Source organism: Falco punctatus (genome assembly GCF_963210335.1).
Source record: "Falco punctatus genome assembly, chromosome: 1".
NCBI classification, from domain to species: Eukaryota; Metazoa; Chordata; class Aves; order Falconiformes; family Falconidae; genus Falco; species Falco punctatus.
Genome location: NC_137580.1, coordinates 104,031,168 through 104,044,606, shown reverse-complemented (window position 1 = coordinate 104,044,606; position 13,439 = coordinate 104,031,168). Strand labels below are relative to the sequence as shown.

At 44.0% G+C, this 13,439-nt stretch overlaps 1 protein-coding gene across 1 annotated transcript in view; it reads right to left on the bottom strand.

Annotated features, from left to right (window-relative positions):
- MYBBP1A (MYB binding protein 1a) overlaps positions 1-13,439 on the bottom strand; it is a 60,493-nt gene that overhangs the window by 24,971 nt on the left and 22,083 nt on the right. The window contains exon 23 of the mRNA XM_080364737.1: positions 12,001-12,069. Within this exon, the coding sequence (XP_080220863.1) occupies positions 12,001-12,069 (69 nt within the window). The remainder of the gene's footprint in view (positions 1-12,000; positions 12,070-13,439) is intronic.

Sequence of the window (13,439 nt, the reverse complement as noted above, 5' to 3'; positions counted from 1 at the left end):
ACTATCCTGCTTTTCGGATTTGAGGTTTTACAGCTAGGCTTACTGAAAAGAACAAAGCTCCCTGGAAGACAGCAATTGAGAAAAAACTGACTGTGAAGAAATCTTCATCTTCTACCCCTCCTGGTCACTCCCCTCTCCCCTTTATTTTTATTATCATTCACAAACCTCTTCACCTGTGGCTCAGATATCCTGCTTTAAGCAGCAGCAATGAAAAGTTAAGAAATCTATACAATTCTCCTACTATTCCCAAGGCTCTGAAGAGCAGCTGTCACATCGATCAGATGGGCTGTTAACTTCATTCTGCTGCTGCTTACTTGTCTATACTACAGAAAGTTTTATCACGTTAGCTATGCTGGCACATCCTCCTCCTCCACAACATGAAAACAGCTATTGCAAGACACAAGCACTTAAACCACCACCGCTCAATCTGGCTGAAAAACATGGAATGAGCTACACCCCACAGAAACCACCTTTATATAATGCAGCTGCACCTACACGAGCTATGTCAGCCTTAGTCCTATAGGGAAAAAAACAGTCATTGCCTCCACTGACAGTCACACCAGTATGGTTTTTTTACATGTACTTGAGCCAGGAGAAAACCCAGGACTAGCAGTCAAGACACTTGAGCAGCCTGCCTGCAGACCAAGGTATATATATGGTATTCACTTACATACCGGTTTCTTCATGCCCTAAAACATCATTATTTAATTTGTTTAATCAGGGACTCTGCAAATCATGTTCTCTCCACTGCTGCTGAGTGGATTTTTTTCCCATGCTTGGTTCCTCTGCAAACAGTGCTCTGGAGGACGCTCTTGTCAGAGCAAAAGCCTCATCTTGCACTTGCCTAACCAGAGGAACTCATTTGTGAAAGCCTGCTCACTCCAGCAGGACATTTGTGCCCAATACAAGTGGGCACATGTACAGCTGCTTCCTTCAGCATCGTTCTGTTGGCAGCTAGGAAAGGAAGGGGGAAAAAATCATTAAAAAATAATTTTAAAAAATTATCAAAGCTCCCTCCTACAGTCACCACAATCTAACAAGAACTAGTGACAGAAATAAGATGTTGCCAGATTTTAAAGGCAGTAAAGATGAATCAGTACACAGAGGGAGAAGACTTGACACCGCAGTTTTTCAGAGGATATCTGCACATTAAATACTGCGCTTCACTGGCAGGCTTCCTGAAGGGTCTGCAGGACATTTGGGCAGTCAAAACAATGAACATGTAAAATAACACACTGGACTCCTGGTCCAGGCCTGGCTGATGGTATTAAGCTCTGAATACTTCATTTGCATACAACAAAGATACAGCTAGTGAGCATTCAGGGCTGGGGAAGACATTATTTACCCTTGCGCTCCTCTTTCACCAGAGGCCAATAGGCAGACCCTCAGGACACAGCAATCAATACAGAACAATCCATGGATCAGTCTGCTGCTTTGGTGAACAGAGATTCATTTCTCCCAGGGGTAACCACTTACCATAAGGCCAATCAGTCTTAATGTTTCCCTCAAAAAAAAAAAAAAAAAAAAGTCAATATCTTATTATCCTAAGTTCTTGAAAAATAAAAAGTTGCCATAATTAAGTGAACCATGAGAATACGAACTAAATCAGTAGCAGAACACAGATCAGCACCCATAAGCACTGACGTTTTCTTGCTTTTTCCGTAATGCTCAGTTACAGGATTGAAACACTGGGAGGGGGTGGGGGGGGGCGGTGGAATATTGGTACCACAGGGCATACTGACATACTGAGACTAGAGGAGAAAAGAACGGCAATGGATTCAGTGCAATGCATCCAAGCCTCTCCCTTCCCACATTAAAAAATAATAATCAGGAAATATGCCCATTTCCCTCTCCACTCCTAAATATACTTCCCTCCCAAGTAAAGAACAAAGTCACAGTTTAAAACAAAACAAAACACCTAAGACAATTTAGTTTCTTAATATGGTCCTGTTTACTTTGGAGCATTTCCACTTCGCTTTTACAAACTCCTCACTCTAAACACCAGAGCCAGAAATGCCCTTTTGTTAAGAAATCAAAGCAGAAATTCTCACAGAATGCCCCAGTAGCTGAGGCTCAAAGGAGTATTACCAAGTATCAAGAAACCTCTCGCAAAATCATCTGGGGCACTATCCTTTCTCTCAACCCTAGCTTTCCTCTTGAAAAAAACCAAACCTATCCCAAAGCTGTCATTTTGATAATTTTTATTTTACACGCATACACACTGTATTATCAAACATCAAGAAGCTCCACTGACACCTCAAGTTACTTGCACATGTTGGCAAAACCAAAACTGTCCCTGCTCCACTTCCCTCATCTGGCTGCTCTTCACAACACCTTCTAAGCCAGATGTCTCCTCTGCACAAACAAAGCCAATTTTCTTCAATTCAGGAGAGACATGCAATAGGATTTTCTTTAGACTATACAGAAGGCAGTTACTGCATAATGTGGCCTATTTAAAGGGACTTTGCTCAAGTCAAATTCAATAATTTAGGAGATTTAAGAGCAGTACACATTCAAAAGAGAAAACTCGAGTTGCCTAGGCATTGTGTGCCTTTTAGCTGCTGTCCTCAATTCACTAGACCAGTCTTGATTTTGCAAGGACAAAGGTTTTCATCTTTTGAGAACATTTATAAGCAGATAATAAGAAATTAGAATTCTAATCCACTCAAACGTCCACTACTGAAGTTCAGCTTTCAAGCAGTAAAAAAAAAAAAAAAAAAAAAAAAAAAAGTACTCACACGTCAGTAAAATTGTTAGCTTAGAACATTGAAATGAACAACACTGCTAAGCGAAAAAAAGAAGTTGGAAACTGTACTGCATTGAACTCTGCAGATTCATCGATTCGCATGCTCACCAGCAGACCTCTCCATTTTGCAGAATCCACTGAGAGAAGCACCATGACATGACAGACTGCACATTGCTCTCAGGGAGAGCGACATGGCTGGAGACCATATTCTGCTAGGAGATGGCTGAGAAATCCTGCAGAGAAACCCAGACTCCTTTCTTGTGCTTTAACTTCTGCAGAGTGGCATTTGAATACACACCAAGGGAAAGCAGAAACACAAACAGCCAAACCCCATTCCTCCTGCACCCCTAAACCACAACAAAAAGGGACCTACCACTTCCTACACCAACTCTTAAGAATATCCTTGTAAGTACAGCCTAGGTTGGCGTTTCATTTGACACTGCAACAAAACACTTGCCCGCTCTTCACTTGCGAGCACACTTGCTCATTTCCAAACAAAGATCCAACAGCCCACTGTAAACAGCAGAAATCATTACCGAAAACTTCAAGAAAACAGGATTCTATGCTAATGTTTTTGTAATATTTTGTAGCATGAATATAACTCAAGCCTGTATGACTGAGACAGTCACCGATTTCATCTCAGCCCCAGACATTTCTTCCCATCCTGTTTTTGTTATGCTGTTATTAAATAAATGGCAATGACCTTGCCTCCAAGCAAACTTTTCCCGTTTGCTCTACACAAGTCCCTACTCATCAAATTGTTGAAGGGGCTATGTTTGTCAGGCTGAGCAGAACACACTTGGGTGGTTCACTCTTTTTAAAAACTATCAACTCCCCATGTGTCAGATGGCAAGTTTAATTTAGTAGGCTAGGAAAATTACTCAGTCTTGGAAAATCACTGCAATATGGTATGTATCTAACTCAGCGAGTCCATCCGACATGCAGGGCTGTTCAAGCTACTGATCAGTCCCACCGTTGGATAGCTCTTGCCAGCAGCTGCATCTATAGTAACAACTAAAGTATACGTGACCTTTTAATTCTCTTACTTCCTCCCAGCAACAGATTAAAATGTTTCCTCCATTACTGAGGATTTGCTACACGATCATCACAATCAGCTGAATGGCAGTAAGCAGAATAAATACAGTCTCTATCTCCACAATCAGAATAAAGAGGCAAGTAGGAGCTTTTTCATGTTTATTTGCGCTGCACCAAGTGTGGTGGAATATAAACCCCGGGACTGCTAAAGGGCAGTTTCTCTGTGCCAGTCAATTAATGCCTGGTATCATTATGGATTTGTATGTGGGCAATGCAGGCATCTATCTGCTAGACACTTTTGCAAAAGACACAGCAGCCATTAAAAGGCCCCAAGAAATAGAACCAAAAAAACATTATGACGGAAAAAATAAAGAACCATAAACAGATAACAACATGTACAATGCTCCAAAGAGACCCTGTAGACTCAGTGACAGGGGTCCCTTGTTCGACTGAGATACACCATGAGCACACAAAGTTCTCAATGCAAACACAAGTAAAAACTCGTGCCATGGGATTTCAAGCATTCCGCTTAAATGCAGTCAGGAGGATCTGAAAAATTTAACGAGAACTTTTTAAATTTCCAACCATCTCACACAAGTGAGAGGAAAGGGAGAAAGAAACACAGCTTACAAAGCAGTTCATCAGAGCACGCTACATTTTAGTATGGCATTAGACATCTTTCCACAGAACAGCAGAGAATATTTGCAGATGCTGTCAACGTCCTCCAACTCACCAAAGGAAGACAGTTTCTTTGAGCCCTCCCAGTGCAAGAAATGCTCTCAAAAATGAAAGGTTAGGATGCAATAATCCATATCCACAACCATCCTAAAGGTCTAGGTATTAAAAATCTCCACACAATAATGTAGAGCGCTTTGGCCCTGACCCAGCAAAGCACTCAAGCATTCAGCTATTTCCCCTTCAACTTCAGAGGGACAGTTTACATACCTAGAGCTAGTTCATGTCACAGGGCTTTTGCTGGCTCATGATGAGATAGCTCAAAAATGTCCAAAAGCCCACCCGTGGTTCAGCTTCACCTTCCAAAACACAGGATCTCCTTGACCACCTCCTTAGACAAAAACAGGAACAGGGGCAGGACACTGACCGGAGCCAAAGCATGTCAGTTTGACATGCATTTTCCAGCTGCAAATAATTTCCCTTCGTTGAAGAGAGGGTGCATGCTGAACAGAGGAAGACACAAAGGAAGAAGTCAGCAGGCAACAGCCACTGTAGCACTACATCACACAATAAGCTGTCACTGCCTGTGGGTTACTCACCCTTGGAAGGTCTGCTCACCACAACTGGACCCCGAGACAAGCCCCCCCCAGTGACACCTCTAAGGAGGACACAGCCACAGCGTGTCCTACCTCTGCTGAGAGGATGGAGGATGCTTTGAAGGAATGGTACCTTTCAGTCCCGGCCTATTGCTTAGCTAGCACCGGCAGCCCAGTTCTCATTTCTGAGGCAAAGGAGGTAGAACTGAACTGGTGCTGATGCTTATCTGGGGAGCTTTAACTTGCTTCATTATTAGTAACAGCTTATGCTAAATATTCCATAACAAGTCCTTTCTATACCACCTGCTGGAAACTATCTGTGAGAATGCAGGCAAGGCATGGTGTGTTAATGTAGTGATCCATTCATCTATTGCAGCATGAGGAAGAACACTCCCAAACACGCACATAGAGGGGTGCTGGCTTATGATGCTTTGCAGTGTTTTTAGTGTTCTTGCTATATTAAAGTTTAATTACTTTTTAACTTGGATATTTACATAGAACATAAAACAGAAAGATAACTGTCAACCAGACAGGACCTCTTTGGCAGGACTTCGAGATCTTATTTTACTCTTCTGGTGATGGCAGCTCTGGCAAAGAATTGCTTCAGTTCTGTAAAATTATGTCTATAGAAGTTTGATCCCTTTGGGGAGACTGCCAAAGCACCAAGATTAATTAGCAACTTACCTAAAATACACTCTCTATTAGATAGATCTTAAAGGGTTCCTTGTCACAGACTGCTTTATAAAAACACATTTTGAAATATTAATGAATCTATATGACATAAGACGACATTTTGAACTCTGTCTCAGTGCCCATTCTCATCTCCACACTAAATAAAATGACTTTTATTAGTATCATGAAAGCTCTGCACTTACATCAGCTTTGCAGAGTTCTAGCCAAATCAGAAAATAAACTCACTCTATGGACAAATACAGCACCATTATGCTCCCAGCTACTGCAACATCCTCAATCAATATAGCTTCAAACATAAATAAGAGGACAGGAATGTATTCAAACTGATGTGTGACCACAGTGCAAAAAAAATTGCAAAGGCTCTTAGTAACTGTGTTGAAATGTACACTCCTAGTATTTCCCCAAAGGAAAAGAACAAAGGACAGGTATCAAATCATTTGCATAAACCCTAGGAAAAAGTTACAGAAAAGAAACTGTCTAAGTGAATGTCAGCACAAGCGAGATGCGGATAACACCTTACTCCTGGTAGCAGTGGGCATTTCATTTACTAGTTTTCCTTCCTGAACTGGTTCCAATACCACTTGCCCACAAGCTGGGTTTCCCAGGGAAAAGCATGGTTGTTCCAGTCCAGACTTCCAGAGAGTCCGTGCTTCAGCCTGTTTCCAGTCCAGAGCTGGCACTTGGAGTGTGCACTTGCCTGCAGATGCCTGCATCAGCAGTAAGCCCGGGTACTGCAATGCAACCAGCCACACATTTTCCTTCTTCACCCGATCCTCAGACTAACAGAGTTAAGTTTTTATGGTAGAAGCGGTTCACGGACTCATCCAGCTCCTTGGCAGCCCCAGCTTTTATGAGAATGCGGGGTGGGGGGCCACTGCAGTAAGAACTACACCACAATTAACAATACACCACCGAGGGGGTTGTGCTGTAACAGCATCAGAGGCACAGCCCAAGACTGCACAATTACAGATAGACGTTACTGTAGCTCATCATACCGATGCTGCTAAAAATAAACTAGGAAGACATTCCTCACCTAAGGCTCAGGAGGGTTCTGGTATGTAGCTGAGTCATGCAACAATCATTAAATTAAACACATCTTGATCCCTGGTTTACGCTCCATCAGCACAAGCCAAAAAAACAAGCCTTTTGTGCATACTGAAAAAGCAACGCTGCACCCACTGAAACAAGGCACAAGGAAGTAATTTGAAGGTCAAGGTCCCCTGGAAAACAATTGCAGTAGTAAGACCAAATTGCATTAAGAAAGAAGGAAGCTAGAACAAGCTCACACAGATTTTTTTCTAAACAGAATTTGAGAGAATGTGTTTAGTGCTTGTGGAAGACATCAGACTGAAAGCAACATCCTTCGTCAACAAAACAGCACAAGCCTCCCCCACCTGTTAGCACCACACACATTCTGCCTGGCTGATCGCAAGGCTTTGCACTGCCAATGGGATCATCTGTGCCAATGGGATGATCAGTTTAACACAATTCATTAGCACTAGGTCAACTCAACGGTACAACAGAAGCTCCATTTTTGATGACTTGTTGTTTTCCATACCAGTCTTACCACTGAAGACTACATCCCTAGCTGTCATTTTTTCCCAAGCTACTTAAAGCACATATATGTATGCATGTAGGTACTGGATTCTAGAAATGTTAGCTATACTTTACTCAAGCGTAAACACCCTGTTGGTAAGAGAAAGCTAGCAAATCTCCCTATATGTACAAAAAGATTGTGATGTGTGCACTGGTCCCGTTTTCCTACCACTGCAGACACTTCTGCTGGCCATTCCAGAAGTACAGAGTCACAGGTAGGATGACTGATTTCAAGGACCCCAGTCCTCAGAACTGCATCCAACAAGCTGGATTAGACTACCCAAAAAATTCCATTCTTTACTGCCTTCATTCTTTTTTACTTCAATTTGTAGCGCTTCTCACACACTGAAGTCCTCTTGAAAAGCTTCACCATAGCTGCTTACAATCTAGTGATTTCATATAGTTTCTATTCACTTCTTTCTACAGTAGACAACAGTGTAAGAACACATCATCCACAGACATCAGGCAGACCACATTCTGAGAAGACAGCACAGCTTTAAGTTATATGTTGGTTTAACTTATACATATGGGAAATAAAGGATCAACAAGAGTTTAGCTAAAAGATCCCAACTGCTACTGTAGTAAAAAAAAAAAAAAAGCACAAAAAAACCAAACCGTAAAACCAAACCACAGCAAAACCCACCAGATTTCTCAGTTCAATAAATTAAAGACATCCAAACATTAGCATGTTCATTTTTTAAAAGCCTGAAGCATTTTAACTTGCACACAGGCACCTTTGGGACAGCAGTTGTCTTTAGCTCCACACTTCAAGAAATGAAAAATAGGCCAGCCAACCGGTAACACCGAACATTCAAAGCACCAGCTGCCAGTCACAGCGCAGCTCATAGTGTCCTGCAGTCAGTGTGGTCTCACAAAAGGTGAGGAGTCCAGTTCAGATGCGTGAACTGCCTGAAACAAGGTGTTTCTGCAGATCCACTGTCACATCTTCATCTTGTATCTTTCTGATGTATAGGTTTAAACAGGTCCTAAGTGAATTCAAGGTGGGATGACAGCCCCCCAGCCCAGGTCAAGCATCCCTGGCCCTTTGTTCCGCCGCTCACAAATTACACCATTCTCTCCAGCTGTTTCCTTTTCCAGGGAAACTGCTGTATTACTGTCTCCTGCAGGCATCCATGCTCCAGGAGTAACATCAGAGGAATAGAACTTGGCCACAGGTACAAGCTTCGGTTCCAAGTTCAGTCTCAGTAAGACCATTGCAAGTTCACCTTTCCAGTTTGAAACTTGTTATACAGGTTGTGCTTTCAGCTAGGAAAACCTACCAACCCAACCACTGTGAGCCACGTTTAAAACTTCCTTAAGAGCTCTCACCTCTCAAAGTGCTGTTTGTTTTATCGCACAAATTACTTCAACATGGAGGTGAACAACCTTACTGATGCTTTAGGCATGTAGGAACAGTGTCAAGAGGAAAAGGGCTGACTTGATGTCAGTCACAGTATCTGAGGTTTTTGTTCTAAAGCTGCCTTTTCTTCTGCTAAGCTTTGCATCAAGGTGCACCCTCTGATGCACCTGCCTTTGGATATCTCCAAAGGACCCTTCTCTACAGCAGTCACACCTGCCAGAGAAAGGCACCTCCCAGAAAGGCATCAGATAGCTACAAACACCTCTGCCTTCACAGACATGACGCTGCTGCTGAGGGTTTGATATTCTCTGGCTTTTAGAGGTGAGCAACTGAGGGAGACAGGACGCACAGAGGCTGCAGCAATGCAAGACCCAGTTCCCCAAGTCATCAGCTACAGCCAACAGTCTATACAAACTGCTTTCCAATATTCTCGTACTCACTTCACGGAGCCATAATTTCATGTTAACAAACACTGCCGTTTGATGAAATAAATCATAGCTTTCACCCTGTCACTCCTGGCCCTGAACTGAGTGTCCCTGCGCCCTGAACAAAACCAGTGAATTGATCAAAATTAATTTTAACACAGCAAAAGGGCGGGGGGAAATGTGTCCAAGAGGAAAGTAAGTTTTCAGTCAAATTATCCTCGAGTCCATTCTCCAATATAACTGCACGAACACTCGGGCACCAGACAGACAGCAAGCTTCCCAGGGTCAGGGCAAATGGCTGGGGCTGGAGAGGCCAGACGGCTCCTCTCCAAGGCAGCACTAGCTGAGCAGCATTTGAACAGCTCCTGCATTTCCTCTCAGTTACAGCTGCCCAGAAATTGAGTTTGACAGACCTGCAACAGCCCATAACAGAAGGCACAGGAACAACATTTCACATACATTTTGGGTTTGCTGTTTCTTGACAGGAGCCCAGGAAGGTGCAGGCTTTGCTGTACACTGTGTGACTTACCAAGCACAGAGGGAAACATGCTGCAACTTCAACCAGGTCACTTAGTGATCAAGTTTGACTTTCCACCAGAGGCCCCAGCAAGAGCAGAGACCCCTGAAGTAAAAGCTGGACATGTATGCCAGTGGCCGTAAGATCTTCCCTTAAAGGCCTTAAGAAAACTCAGGGACCAGGGCAGCTGAGAAGAGAGATGAAACAGACTCCCTACATCCATGCTGCTCTCACAAACTCCCAGGTATTTGGGATGAGGAGGAAGAAACATGCCCTCCTACATCCTCCTCATGAACCACTTTTCCTTTTGTTCAAAACTACCCAAAAGCCCAACCTGAAGGTACATGCGCTTCTCCTACCCCCTTGGGAAGGGTCTCCCCAAGGCTGGCTGGGATAGCGGCCAGCAGCCCTGCTGTGCCAGATCCCCAGGGTTCATTGCCAGGCCAACACGAGACACCTGGCCAGAGCTGCGAGCCTCCACCTTCCCGTGCAGAGCACGGCTCTCCCCAGCCAGCACAGCCCTGAGGACTCCCTGCCAAAGGGATCTGCAAAGCCAAGATGTCAAAATCACAGTGGGATTAGCTGTTCATACAGATGCAGCAGGCATAGCCAGAACAATCAGCATTAATAGCAGGAGTGTTAGAAGGGAAATTAAGCCTCATGTCTCTGGGACTAAGTTAGTTTAATGACTAGAAGCCAATATTCAGGGCTGAACATGGATGACTACCCCACTTGCCTCTAAACCATGAGGGTTGGCCAAATTATCAGAAGACCTTTGGCGTCTTCAGGACTCTGAGTTAGGACAGCCCTTTTGGTAGCTGAGCCTCTCCACTTCACTCCCCCAGAGGCTGCCAGGAGCTGCAGAGACTCCAGAGAAGGTATCCCCCTGCTTCACCCACAACATCACTTTGCCACATACACCTACCTAGCTTGCCCCCTACCCCCAAGATACCACTGAAGCACATCTGCATTGAGAATCAGTGGGAAAATTTAATTGAAAACCTGGCAAATCTGACATTTGATGAGGGGAAGACAGAATTCCTGAAAAGGAAGCAGTGTGCAAAAAACTTAGAGCTGCAACTCCAAACCCCACAGGCTTTACACAGCTTACTCTCCATGTTGCCTTTGTTTAAACAGTAGTATATCCGTGTTCTCTATCCAGTCTCCCACACACAGCACACTGCACGTCCTCCCCTACTCCTCCCACCTACAGATAAACAGGCACTGGAAACAAAGCTTGAGCAGATAACTGGAAGCCCTGAAAGAAGGACAGTATTATTCCCTGTGGGGAAGCAGATACCCATATAAAGAAGCTGTCTGCTTGGGATGCTGTTCTGGTTTCTTGAGGATGGGATCAAGTATGTGCCTTACAATTAATTTGTTTGTTATTTGTGTGACACATCCTTATTTCTATCCACTAAAATTACTAATAGCTTAATTCGCTTTTTTTTTGTTGTTGTTGTTCTTTGAATCAGAGCCATTTCTTTTGGGTAAAAGAGCCTGAAATGCAATTTACACTGACAATGTAAAGCAGCCTTCCTGTAAACACATACCTTCACGCTTCCTCCAATGATTAGAAACAATAAAACAGCTATTTATGAAACAGAAAGGTCAATCTAGGATGCATTTCTGCAGGGGACACATGCTACATGTTACAGCTAAGGGGTGGGAAAGTTTGAGAGACAGTGCTACTGGCCTAAAGGGGTTTTGGTTATTAACTCGCACTACAGTCCATGCTGCAGTGAAAATCCAGACGGGCCTCATTCTCTGCTCATGCAACAGTGAGCTGTGCACTCACCCTGCAATGTTTTATTGATAAGGCTCCACTAATTTTGTGTCAGTCAGGCACAGGCAATCAACCATCAAAAATCTGATCTATAGTACAGGTGGTTTTAAACTAGACACAAAAGCACATGGCCCAGAAAATGCAGGACAGCTGGCAAGGCGCAGAACAGACTCAAGAAGCCAACCTGGAGTTAGCATTAGGAGGCAAGGATTACAACATGCTACATTAATACAGAGGAACATCTTACCCATAAGAAAGTAATCAAGGAGTAAGTGACTGAAGGCAAGCCCTACAACAATCAGGCCTCAACCCTGAGGCAGTTTTTAAACAAGATGCTACCAAAGAACCCCTGTGCCTGTAAATACACAAGCTACTTTTACAACTTCAGTCACAGACCTGAAGCAGCAAGGCTGTATTTGCAAAACCTCTCCTCTCTGGAAGCCCATTTCTCAAAACTGGGCAGCCCTAAAGGTAGGAATGAGCATATTAAGCATCACCTGAGCTGCTGTGATTAAGTGGCTTCTCCAATCGACTGTTTAATACAGCTTCGTTTGTTTGCTTTCCTCCTTACCTGCTGATGTTGCCTGGCTCCCGCTGTGATAAACTTGACAAGAGTATCTACCAATGGCTTACACATGATCTGTAAGAAAGAAAGACCCAGTCTCCTATTAGTGGTTTGCTGACAGACAGGTTTGTTTTTCCAAGCAAAACAGTCCGTATTTTACACAGCTTCTTGAGTAAGAAGAAAATGCCACAAGAAAGAAAAGTGCCCAGAAATCAGCAACAGCTTATTTGAAAGTTAACAGCTTTGCTCACACCAGCACCGAATGAAATCTTAATCACAACAGAATCAGCAGCAAAATGCTTAACTCTGAAAAATCAGGCAAAGATTTCACCTCCTGTGTCCTGCCTGGTTCTAGATTTAAGTCTGCATCTGCCTGATACTTTACGTAGGCAGTTCACTTTGTGTAGAGGAACAGTCCCAGAGGCAAAGGAGAATATGCTGAGTTAGACTGGAGATCGTCAGAGCTTGGGGAAAGATCCAAACCTGCCTGCTGAAGGGGCCAGAAACAACTCTGTCAGGAGGAAAGCCTCCCTGGAGACAGGTTAAAGTTGTCACCTGCAATAAGTCTTGACCTAAACAACCTTTCTAGAGGAGGGGCAATTGTCAGAAAAACTTGATGAACCTCTGCTCTGCCCTAATCCACTGATTTCTTTGTTTATAGGCCAAATACTTCCAAATCTAGGGGCAAAAGAAATGAGGAAGTATCTGGATTGAAAATACCTTATGGGCATACCTCTAATGCCATCTGTCAGGCACTGGGTGATCTGGCCCTAACAAAGCACGGACAGCAGTTTGCTGCACAGTTCACTGACATATTCCAACCACTGCACCTTAAATGGTTTTTTCTGGGGGGAAGGAAACCTACAAAAAGAAAAGATAGCTCTATCAAGTGGGCAAACCACAGCTTTAAACAGGCCAGTATCTTCTGTATATCATTACCTTTGTTTTATAAAAGGGGTGCAATGATCTGGACAAGGAGATCGAGTGCACCCTCAGTAAGACTGCAGACAGCAAGTTGGGCAGGAGTATTAATCTGCTTGCAGGTAGGAAGGCTCTGCAGAGGGATCTGGACAGGCTGGATCGATGGGCCAAGGCTCAGTGCAGGTCCTGCAGCTGGGTCACAACAACCCTACACAACACTACGGGCTTGGGGAAGAGTGGCTGGAAAGCCACCTGAGAAAAGGACCTGGGGGTGTTGCCTGACAGCCAGCTGGACATGAGCCAGCAGTGTGCCCAGCTGGCCAAGGAGGCCAGTAGCATCCTGGCTGGTACCTGAAATATTGCGGCCAGCAGGACCAGGGCAGCGATTGTCCCCCTGTACTTGGCACTGGTGAGGCCGCACCTCAAATACTGTGTCAGTTTTGGGTCTCTCACTCCAAGTCAGACACTGAGGTGTTGGAGCGCATCCAGAGATGGGCAACGGAGCTGGGGAAGGGGCTGGAGCA